We start from the raw sequence: 12,571 nt of genomic DNA on the forward strand, positions 1-12,571 counted from the left end.
TGCTCTGTCCAAGGCCAGAAATCTCCATTCACCTGATGAAGGGGCAAACCCCGAAAGCTTATGAATTTACTATCAAATAAATTGGTGTTGTCACACTTCTTACTGTGTTTACCCCAGTCCAATCATAACCAGGGAACAGCAGAGGGAGCTGATCATACTAAACATCATGTGGTATTACATCGGAAGGCAATATAGTTGGATGGTTGGAGCTGTGTGAGGGTGTTGCTGTTTTACATGGCTGCACAACAGGAAGACACGGTTTGTGGATTGTATTTGTACGAGAAGACAGCAGAACAAACTATATATTAACTGAGTTAGATAGCTGGAAGCTGTATGGTCTGAGTCTAAGTCTTGCATTAGAGAAAGAGAGGGGCAGAAAAAATGTGAAGTTCTGGAAATGGTACAAGAATCAGAAGGAGATCAATACAATACACAATACTCCAGATGTGGTCTCACTAAGCCCCGTACAACTGAAGCATAACTTCCCTCTTTTGTAATCAATTCCCTTCACAATAAATGACAGCATTCTATAAACTTTCCTCATTACTTGCTGTACTTCTATGCTAGCCTTTTGTAATTTATGCACCAGGACACTCAAAAGCTTCTGAATCTTAGAGTTCTGCAATCTCTCATTTAAATAATAACTTTTTTGTTTTATTCTTCTGAGAATGGATAATTTCACATTTGTTCATATAATACTCCATTTACCAGGTATATGCCCATGCACTTAACCTATCGCTGTCCCTTCATAGACTCCTTATATCTTCAATATAACAATATAAAACAATATATAACACCTCAACTAAACTGCTACAATCTCAACATCTCCCTAAAAATGTCTCCCTGCATCCTTACTCTCTAGTTCACTGCAATACAATCTCTCCTCCTCCCCACTGTCTGCTCCATCTCCATGACCATCCCTGCCTGCAGTCACCCCACAATCTTCCTTCATGATCTCTCCAATTCTGTGATCCAATCTCCAACCCTCTTTCTGCTTGGCTTTTCTCTAAGCTTGAATCATCCTGATTTCCAGGGACCACCCTCAAAGGCCCCTTGGCTGCTACCTCAGGATATGGATTTTCCCATCCAGCAGCTCGATAGCCTTCAATCTAGCTGGCTAATGGTGGGGAAGTGTGTAAAAACAATTCTAATAAGGACCTCAGTCTTTCTGCAGGCAGCCCTGCCCCGTCCCTATCTCTCTGTTCTCCCCGTTCTCTCCAAGTTAGTCTTACTGAGGGATATATGTTAAGAGCATAGAAAAAGTTAGTCTGGAATATTAATTTAAATTAAACCGTAGGACTAAGAGTTAAGAAACACGAGTTCAAATACTTTGCGAACAACATCTTCTGTTTATACAGTGGGTGGGATTTTCCGGTCTTGTCCTTCTGAGTCCGGAAACTCTGCTCGAGGTCAATGGACCTTTCGATGATCCATCAAATTTTCTGACCACCTGCAATGATTCCATGGGCAGGCAGGACCAGAAAATTTACCCCATTATCCTCAATGTAGTAAAACGTCCCAAGGTTTTTTTTAGGAGAATGATTGCTCATTCGGAGAGCTGGAGCAGACACAAAGGACTGAACAGCCTCTTTCTTTGTGCTAATGATTCTGTGATTTCTGTGATAATGAACCAAAGGACACATTAGAGCATGTGACAAAATGCTTGGCCAAGGAGTTAGACTCTAAGGAGCATCTCAAAGGAAGGGACAGAACTGTAAATAACCATGAGTGATGGATACATGATACAATAGCAGGTTAACAGTTTTGTTTTTGGATAACTTTAAGATGTTACCTAAATACAAAGTTTACAATTGATGCCTTGCTTGCAGTTCAGAGAAAAACGTGCATTTATGCAGTGCTGTATCATATCTCTTTCAGCAACGTCTCAAAGCGTGTCACAGTTAGTTTGAAGTTTGGTTGCTGTTGTCCAGTCAAATAGATCAGCCATTTTGAACATACCAAGATTCTATAAGGAACATGTGATGAATGACCAGTTAATTTGTTTCAGGTGGTGTTGGTTAACAGAGACATGTTGATCAGGGCCCTGGGAGCACCCTTTTGCTTTTCTTTCAACAGTAATGGCATCCTTAATGTCCATCTGAACCAACTCACAAGAACTTGGTTAATGTCGCATCAGAAGAAGAGTACATGCGGCAATCCTGCTTTGCCTGACTATTGCACTCAGCCCAGGTTACATGCCCAAGTAGAGCTTGAATGCATGACCATCCAACTCACAGTTGAGGGATTTGTTCCAGGCATGTGCGGTTGCTATGTTTCTAAAGACAGAAGATGACTATATTTAGTTTTTTATTGCAACTATGGTCTTCACTGAATCAACTCTGGCTATCAGCAATATATAGAGAGGACTGTAATTTGGAACATAGAAAGGAAGCCATTCAGCCTCTCAAACCTGTTCTAGCATTCAGATAGATCATGGCTAATCTGTATCTTCACTCTCCAACAACTAACTACTAGAAAATAGAAACTGCTTTATGAAAGAAGTTCATTTAATTTGTCTTCTGCAACCCTACTAATTTCACAATATAATGATAGGGAAGTCATTGACTAATCTTAGCAATTAATCTACAACAAACACAAGTGCTTTTCTCTTTAGAAAACTATATGGGTCAGTTGAAGGTGTACCATTGCAAAAGTAGAAACATGCTCATTTGTTCTGACACTTACCCATCTTCTCCATTTCTGGTCATATTAGAGAATCCCTACAGCGCAGAAAGAGGTCATTTGACCCATCGAGCTTTGCACTGACAACAATCCACCCAGGTCCAATCCCTGTAACCCCACGTATTTGCCCTGCCAATCCCCCTAACACTAAGGAGCAATTTAGCAAAGCTAATCAATCTAACCTGCATATCTTCGGGGTGTGGGAGGAAACTGGACCACCTGGAGGAAACCCACGCAGACACGGGGAGAATTTGCAAATTCCACACAGTTGCCTGAGGCCAGAATTGAACCCAGGTCCCTGGCGCTGAGGTAGCAGTGCTAACCACTGTCACCATGTCACCCATTTTAGATGTAACCTTTCATTTTAAAGTGTCCGAGAAAGTGAGAACTAAGTGCTGTACAAAATTGAAGGAAATACAACCGCGGCAGCCAATTCATCATTGGAGCTCCATCATTGAATCTTTTGGCATTCATTTATTTTAAATACAAATTGCTAGCAATCAAAATCTGACACAATATTCTCTGGAAGGCAATAAAGTGCTTATTTTTACATAAGTTACCTGCTTCATATAATTTTAAATTCACCTCTGTATTCTTCTGATTTCTTGTCTTCTTTAATATTTCACTGTCCATTTAGCTTGCAGAGGACTGCTTTTTCTTATTCAAATTCTGTCTTATTCAAATCTGTGTAATTTACAGAAGTATTTGCACAACCTGAGTTTTTTTTTATAGTAAAGCTCTTTGGAAGGTTTTATGCTACATTGTGTGATAGCCAATAGAAATTTGGATTCCATTGTTTGCGCAGGTATTATAGGCTCGCTAGAGTTAGGATTGGAAGCTTTCCTCTAAAGCTCTTACAAAGATGGTGAGGATGTCTGTTACTTCCATTAGTAGCACAGGCTGTCGTCCATAATTACCAAGAATAACACATTTGGGGTTGTAGGCTATACTCAGTAACACCCAAACACAATGCAGGCTGTTTATAATTAGTGTGAACCCTCCGAGCTCCAGTTGTTTCGTTGAAGACACTTTTCACAGAAAATCCAAAGATTTTGCAGTAATAATTGAACACTTCTTGAATTTTTGAACTAACTTGTCAAACTGTTCACAGTAAAGACAATTGTTATGCTACAGAGTGCATGTAATTATATTTTGAGATACAAGTAAAAGTTGTAATCTGTAGCTAATGCATCAAGCTTTGGTACAATGGCTTACTCTGTATTTTACAAGCCACGATTTAATCACAAATAAACTTTTCACATTAACTCCTATTTTTATTTGTGCATAATGCCAATTTCCAATTTGTAATATTTAAGAATTTCCACGTATGGCTATTTACTTCTCGCCTTGTAGCTGATTAGACAACCTTTCTCCTCTCTAAGCCAACTAGGTGTTCTAACGATCATCATTACTTTCAGAGGCTGTTGTGGCATTTCATCCAAGCAAAGGTCATGGTTTATGTAACTACACTGATTGCAGGGATTAACTGCAACATACTTAAAACGAACTCTGCTTTGTTTTTCTTAAATGAAATAAAGAGTTTGTGTCGAAGACTAATTCCGCTAAGCAGCACAAAATGGTGCCATTTTGATAAAGCCAAGAATACTTTTATCTGAAATTGTGAAGAAACAAAACAAACAGCAAATGTCCTTTACTAAAAAGTGTCTCAGAACTACGCTCTATATCTCTTTTGCTTCATGAGCACAGTTTCATAAGTGTACAGGATGAACCATATAAAATCCAAGTTCTTTTACTTTTATCTGAAATTGTGAAGAAACAAAACAAACAGCAAATGTCCTTTAATAAAGTGTCTCAGAACTACGCTCTATACCTCTTTCGTTTCATGAACACAGTTTCATAAGTGTACAGGATGGACCATATAAAATCCAAGTTCAGTTATCCTTTCATCCAAATCGCCTACTGATACTTCCATGTGGAGAATGGTAACATTGCAAAGATGCACCCTTCAAAAATCCAATGCAGTTTTATTTTTCAAAATCAGCTGATGATGTCTCAAATCAGTTCAGGGCCAAAATACATTGAGACTACCAAAATCAAGCACGCTGAGGTAGATGCTTCCAACTTGTCTCAGAGGGGATTAACATCAAAGTTGTTGAATTGTGATGTGAAATTGCTGTCCTTCCAATACTTTAGTGTCACCTTAATGATAATTCCAGAGACTCTGAGTGAAGTGGTTTCCATGAAGTCTCTACAGTAGGTGACACATTGCCATTTTGCAGTTTCCAAATAAGTTCATCTTTCTCCTGACAAAGTCTTTCTTTGATCATAGTTTCTTTCTCCAAAGTCTGTTGCAGGACCTCATGTTCCATAGATAGTTGCCTGAAATAGAATGATTTACAATAAGATTAACACTGATATAGTTTTAAATATTTAATGTGTCTATTTTTTTTCCATCCACAAATAAAACACATTATTATTCACTTTCTCTTTAGGGTCTCCTCTCCTCATCTTTCCTGAACACGATTCCACTAGTGCCATCTGTTCTCCAGTTCCTTAAATTACCGTTCTTTACACTTGATCCCGGACAATAACAATTGATAAGACATCAATGAGAAGAGAGAGAAATTACAAGAAAATCCCATCCTATTCTCATTTGATGTCTACACATTCATGCACACAGTTTGAATTCACTCAAAACCCATTCATTTAAAATATTCATTTTGCAACTGGAGTCAATGGAATGCAATAAAGAGATCGGAATTATTTTCCCATGGGAACACTGATTCTGAGAATAATGTCTGCCCTGCAACACCATTTGTGACTAGTTAACTTAAGCCTTTGGCTCCATTGCCAAGAGCAGCATCTACAGTGTGGAGTTTGCACATTCTCCCTATGTCTGTATGGGCTTCCTCCAGGTGGTCTGGTTTCCTCCCACAGTCCAAAGATGTGCAGGTTAGGTGGATTGGCCATGCTGAATTGCCCCTTAGTGTCCCAAGATGTGTAAGCTGTGTGGATTAGCCATGGTAAATGTGCGGGAGTAGGGTGGAGAGGAGGACTTGGGTGAGATGCTTTTTCAAGGAAATGGTACAGACTTGATGGGCCACATGGCTTCTTTCTTCACTTTGGGGATTCTATGGTATTTCCACCTGCTCCTCCATTACCAGCAGAACCTCAAACCATCTCCCAGTGCCTAAGTTGCTGATGTACAATGAGCTTCCAGCAGGATTCCCAACTGTAAGAGTTAGTTCACCAGAGTCTAGTCAAGAAATCCTAGATGCTGCAGCACTTACAAGAAGTGGTTAGACCGCGATGGCTAAATTCATAGAATTACATAGAACTCTAAACGACAGAAAGAGACCATTCAGTCTGGCGGATCTATGCTGTGCTTTAGGCTCTACAGGAACACAAGGAGCATACAAAATACAAGCAGAAGTAGGCCCCTTGAGCCTGCTCCACCATTCATTAAGATCATGGCTGAGCTGTTTGTGTTTCTATCCACATTCCCATCTTCCCTGATGACCTTTTATTACCTTGCCTAATAAAAATCTATTGAACTTCGTCAATATATTCACCGATCCTGTCTCCAATGCCTACTGAAACAGCGATCCAAAGTTGCACAACCCAAACAAAGTCCTAATTTCTGCCCCTAAAGGGTGACTCACCCACAAGAAAAAACATTCATTCCACGTCCATCTTGTCAAGACCTTCAGGATCTCATATACTGCAATCAAGTCTCACCTCACTCTTCTAACTTCTTGATGGCCTAACTACCCCACAAACCAACTTTCCTTTTGACCCCCTGACTGTCCCACTGAACTCATCCCAAGAACCTGACTAAACCTCTGACATACGGACCACCTACCTAACTCAACCACACTACCCCCACAAACACCCAACTACCCCCTTGATCCAACCTGACTACTCTTCCTCAACTGACACAAATCCCTGACCCAACTGCCACCTCACTCAACTACCACTCTACCCACCTACTATCTTACCAACCTGCCACTCTGCTTACTTACCACCTCAACCATTTGCCATTGTACCCATCTGCCTCCTCACCAACCCTATCATCCTTCTGATTCACTCACTCACCAACTCATCTGTTCAGACATTTACACTTGACCTTCAAACTTATTGTATGGCTGCCAGTGCCATAAAAATGTCATGTCCCGTCTTCCTCTGACTCTCCACTGCTGCGATGGGGTTCTTTGTGCCATGCTGTGCTCCACATTTCTAGGAAAGCCAGGATCGGAAGAAATGCAGAGCTACATCAATCAGGGGAAAGTTCCGACTCAAATGACAATCGAAGGACGACTGCCACTCTTTGGAATAATCTGGTCATTATATTTAACACAGTGGTTAGCACTGCGGTATCACAGCACCAGGGGCTCAGGCTTGATTCCGGTCTTGGGTCACTGTCGGTGTGGAGTTTGCATGTTCTCCTCTTACTGCATGGATTTTCTCTGGGTGCTCTGGTTTCCTCCCAAAGACTTGCAAGTTAGATTGATTGGCCACTTTAAATTGCCCCTTTGTGTCAGGACGATTAGTAGGGTAAATGTGTGGGGTTACGGCGACAGGGCCTGGGTGGGATTTCTGTCAGTGCAAGCTCGATGGGCCAAAGGGCCTCCTTTTGCTCGGTATTGAGGGTAAACTGATGGGTGGATTAGGTTTATGCTTCTTTTTTTGGACAGGAGATACCAGACAATTTTCAGCATTGTGGGGTAGATGCCAGTGTTCTGGTTGCTTCCTAGTTTCCAAACAGAATCAAATATCAATCCAAACATATTCTTTGCCAGTGAAATTTTAATCAATATTCTTAATTATGTTAACTGCATCAATGTACCCATTCCTGGGCATCATGAGAGTTCACATACCACTAATACAATTGGCTTTATGAAAATACCTTGCAAAGGCCTGTTGATTTGAGAGACGAACCTTCAAGTCCTCATTTTCTTGTTGAAGAAGTTTAACTTTCTCCTCGAGCAAGTTATTGACTTCAATCTGATGACAATGAAATGTTTGTGTTAGTCAGAAAATCAAACCACAGCAACTGCAAAAATCACTTCTTATCTCAAACAGGAGCTCTTTCTCTACTGCCAAATATATCAATGTACCAGATTCTTCGTCTGTAACACTTCCTTATCCAACTGATGGATTCGTTCATTCTTCATCTCCACCACAAAATGTAAACTCTCCAGTTCCTGTTCCCAGAATAAGTTCGGTGGGCGCGATTCCTACAGTTTTAAGTACAGAGTTCTGAAGGGTTAGCTGTCAGTTTGCAGTTTTAAGGAAACAGAATTAATTTTTAATCTAATCAGAGCAAAGTATAAAGCAGAATTGTTTCTTGGATGCCTACATTTTTAATGAGGTGTAACTGCTCCTATCCATCTAGATCTAACTATGCCTTCAGCATTGAGCCTCTAAGCATTTGTCTATAAGAGCAAATTCATCAAGATCATTGCAGACTTATCACCAAAACTATACTTGCTTCGAATGGGACACCTAATGAACCAAACAAACTAACTAATGCATTTGTAACAGCGATAGGATCATACTGATACAGGAATTGCTAAATTGAAAAGGAACAAAATCCTTCTGATTCTCCTTTTAGCACCCTGATAGTCACATAATACAATGATAAATGACTAACCATGGCTATTGGACTCTTAACAATTAGCCTACAGCAGATCCAGACAAGAAGCAGAGAGAACCAGTGGTCTGAAATATTTTAGGACTATAGTTACCGGTTTCTCCCAAGCATGCCATATTTAGCACTTGCCACATTCCCAATTACTGATATGCTGGTTGGAATTTTACTGCCCCACCCGTCATGGGAATTGGAGCAGGCAAGAGGTGGACAATGGAACGTCCATTGACCTTGGGCAGAATATTACAGTTTTGGGAGAAGCGAGATCGTAAAATCTTGCCCACTGCATCTGAGTGAAAATCTATTGAGTTTGTATTTCAATGAATTAATAACAATTGTCACTATATTCTAAGGAACATATAAACAAGGAACAGGAGTAGACCTTTCAGTCCCTTGAGCGTGCTTCATTGTTTAGTACAATCATGACTGATCTGATAGTAACATCAAGTCTGCATCCAACTTACCCCCGCTAACGTATCACCTCCTCGTTTACAAGAATCTATCCACCTCTGCTTTAAAAATATTCAAAAACTCTGCTTCCACCACCTTTTGAGGAAAGGAATTCCAAAGACTTAGGGATTTTGCTCCATCTCCATTTTAAATGGGTGAGCCCTTATACAAGCACCATCCTGACAATGTAGTTAGTGCTGCTGCCTCGGCAACAGGGACCTGGGTTCCAATACAGCCTTGAGTGATTGTCTATGTGGAGTTTGCACATTCTCCCCATTCTATGTGGGTTTACTCCAGCTGCTCTAGTTTCATCCTATTCTAAAGAGGTGTGGATTAGATGGATTGGCCATGCTAAATTGCCCCTTAGTGTCCCAGATGTGCAGTTTAGATGGACTGGCAATGATCAATGCACAGGATTACGGGGTTCGGGTGGGTGTTGGGTCTAGGTAAATGCTCTTTTGGAGAGTCGGTGCAGACTCAATGGGCCAAATGGCCTCTTCTGCACTGTAGAGATTCTAAGATTTTTATACAGTGAGCCCTTAGTTCTAAATTCTTTTCAATGGATTGAATATTTGCTTACTGAAATATTGCTTTGGCAGATTAGTCTTTAACAGAACACCTCCCTCCCCTCCCCAGGCCTTAAGTTCTACTATTCAGGAAAATAAATTGTAATGGTCAACACTAGTCCCTTTGGAATTCTAAAAACAGTATCAACTTTCTCTTTTCCATTGAGGACATGCTTAGGAGTGATTCTCAAAGTGTCATACCATTAAAATAAACCAATTAACGCCTGGCAAAATTATTACACAATTGAGCCAGATTCTCCGTCCTCGCCCGTCGCTGGCATTCTCCAGTCCCACTGCAATGAACTGAGATTTGGCTGAGTGTCAAATCTTCCATTCTCATTTGCAGGGGTGGCAGGGCATGAACAGCCGGAGAATTCCGAACATTATGTTCGATTTGTTGATCTGAGTTTTACCCTGTAATATAGTTTATTTATTAGTGTCACAAGTAGACTTTCATTAACACTGCAATGAAGTAACTGTGAAAATCCCCTGGCTGCCACACTCCAGCGATTGTTCAGATGCACTGAGGGAGAATTTAGCATGGCCAATGCATCTAACTAGCATATGTTCCAGACTACGTGACTAGATCTTGTTGGATTTGTTAATTCACATGGCTAAAATCTGAAAATACCTGATTGTCTTTGCTGAGATCTCTTCTTAATATTGCATCCTCAATTTTCTTTGTCTTCTTTTGAAATGAGTTGATTTGGGCAGTGAGTTCTTGGATTCTTTCCTTTATTGGAACAGGGATTGTCAACTGGATCATAATTATGTCATTATGGAGACCAAACAATTAATTAGCATTAGAATACTTAAGATTTTCGGACTCGAATGAATAGAATACTTTGTGTATCCTTTCTGATTTTAAGTAAACCAGACGTATTTTCCAATCTGCCTGCTTGCTTTTTCTCTTCCAATAAGAACCAAATTGAGACCCCTCCATCTCTCCCTCCACCGTACCCCTCCCGACAGTTGAACAAATTTCTACAGTGAATAAATGGACTATGTAAATTAGCAAGGTTGCTAAGTTGATCCTCTTTTGTTCCAAGTTAGCTGACTTCATCTGGTCAGTGCCAGTGGTGTAACAATCGGCCTTAATATTCTTACATTGAGGAGGGAATATCATCCAGGGTTTTCACGTTTGATCATTACCTTTGATCGCTATGTGCATCCGTATACATGGTGACTGAGGGCAGGATCATCCTTGATTTTGATTTCTGCATGACGTTGGCCTGAATTTAATATTCCCCTGTCAGCATGCTTGCAGGCATATAAATTTTATACGCATCTGGTGCGTATAAAATTCCTCAAGTGGACTTCTTATTGGGTTCCTGCCCCCACTGACCTCTTTACAATCTTACGCTTGCGTGGACGAGGCCTCAGTCAACCTGCCCACACTTTCCCCAGTTGAGGCTCTTAAGTGCCTAATTATTGACCATCTAAGGGCCATTCCCCTCTCAGCCTCAACTTTTAGGCTGGCGGAAGGAATTCCCGGGTATGGGGGAAGCCTGAAAATACTTAGGTTCAGGTCTCAAGCACATGTGGCACCTCCATCAGCAGCCCCCTTTAACTTGGGCACCACCTTCCCCCTTACGATCTGGTAACCTCAACCCCCACTGGTCACACTCTGCTGATCTCCCCTACCCTCCCTGCTATGAGGCCCCAAAATCATAGCTCTTTCTGGGTTCCCAGGGCTCAGACTCTGGGGACTACATGCAGTACCAGTCCCATCCACTGTAGCTTTTGGTGCTGAAGGGACCTCAGAGCTCCCAAGCGTGGGGGGTGGAGGGGAGGGTAGTAGAAGTCTCGCCTGCAGCGACATTTGTCAGAGTGTGAAATCACTGCAGGGCAGATAGTCTTGTCAGGAAGTCTTCAGGTGGCAGGCAGGCAAATGCCACCGTCTCTTAATCCTGGCCATTATCTTACGGCACTTGTTCTGTAAGCTTACATGTGAATCATAGGAACCTGGCCATGGTACATGAAGGTATCCTGGAATCATGGAATGGTAAGCTGGCAAGAAATCAGCTTCTCCAGGAGGGGAGGGCAAGGCAGAAAACGGTGTGAAAGTAGGTACATTTGAAAAAAACTAACCTGAAGGCACTCGTTAGTTTTTGTAAAGGATTCAGTCAATGCTTTCTGCTCTTGTTGATGTAGTTTGATGAGCCCTAGTAAAAGCAAGGGTAGTCTCTCATATTATAGGACAGTGGCTAATAAAATATTGAATTTTAAACATAATGATTCAATCAATTAATTTATTGACTCATATCAACATAACACTTTTGATCAATTTCCGAATCAAACAATTTGTAGACAAGACTACAAGTTATAATGCCAGATTTATTGTTCAATCCCCACCCAAACACAGGGATGCCAACTAGTTCCCCTTTTTATTCTGCACAGTTTAAAATGGAACACACAAGTTCCAGACCTAGAGGTCAGTGTTGAGTTCACTTTATTTTCCAATCTCCAAAACAGGATGAAGAACATTGCCTCATTTAGGTTCAATTCAGAGCTGGCAGTTTAATATGGAGGACAATACGCTGCCTCAGTCCCGTTACAGGGAAGGGATGTTTATTACTTCCATTTGGAATTATTTATCATCATGTTCAAAATTTAGATAGAAAATTGAGAATCAGTTCTTTTGAATCTTATCCATATCAGCCTGCAGAAGGTTTTGTCAAACATCAGGTTGGCGTCTTTAGATTGGCACAAATGTTTAGTGGCACACCAGCCTCTTGCTGAGGAGCGAACTCAGTAACTCCATCAGATGTTGGGGGCAGAGGTCATTTTGTTGCCAAGGTATTCTAATCAATCAGCAGGCACTGTCTGTAATACTTGAATTTCCATCTGTTGAGGTCAACTCTGCGTTTAGAATTCAAATGATCCTTGGCTGCCTATTTTCACTTATTTGGAAGAAGAATAAACCATCAAATTGTAAATCTGTGGAACAGAAACTGCCTTATTTTCCCTCCCATTATTGGGCAGTGTGTATGGCGAGTGGCCAAGATCAGATAAAGCTTACAAAAGACAGGGTAAGGTCACAGAAGCATGTTGTTGTCAATAGATGCAAATTGTGAAAATATTTCCTCCTGAGGAACTATAGTGTATTAATGTGGGATGGGGGAGGGTAAAGATAGGGATAGGGTTGGGGGTGTCAGTCAGTACAATATCCTGGCTCTTTACTGCTTTATGGCACGGTCAATCACCAAAATAGCATGATTTAGTTCTTCACACGACTTTTTCTGAAGTATTGGAATCAGTA

At 41.0% G+C, this 12,571-nt stretch overlaps 1 protein-coding gene across 1 annotated transcript in view; it reads right to left on the bottom strand.

Moving 5' to 3' along the window:
• Window positions 1-3,136: 3,136 nt before the first annotated feature.
• Window positions 3,137-12,571, bottom strand: part of LOC145351734 (coiled-coil domain-containing protein 69-like) — a 40,081-nt gene continuing 30,646 nt past the window's right edge. The window contains exons 5-9 of the mRNA XM_080201327.1: window positions 11,401-11,474; window positions 9,941-10,042; window positions 7,761-7,880; window positions 7,550-7,647; window positions 3,137-5,022 (exon numbers count right to left, since the gene is read on the bottom strand). Coding sequence (XP_080057453.1) covers window positions 4,839-5,022; window positions 7,550-7,647; window positions 7,761-7,880; window positions 9,941-10,042; window positions 11,401-11,474 — 578 coding nt within the window. The 3' untranslated portion in view covers window positions 3,137-4,838. The remainder of the gene's footprint in view (window positions 5,023-7,549; window positions 7,648-7,760; window positions 7,881-9,940; window positions 10,043-11,400; window positions 11,475-12,571) is intronic.

Source organism: Carcharhinus amblyrhynchos, chromosome 13 (genome assembly GCF_965287045.1).
Source record: "Carcharhinus amblyrhynchos chromosome 13, sCarAmb.v2.hapA, whole genome shotgun sequence".
Taxonomy (NCBI): Eukaryota; Metazoa; Chordata; class Chondrichthyes; order Carcharhiniformes; family Carcharhinidae; genus Carcharhinus; species Carcharhinus amblyrhynchos.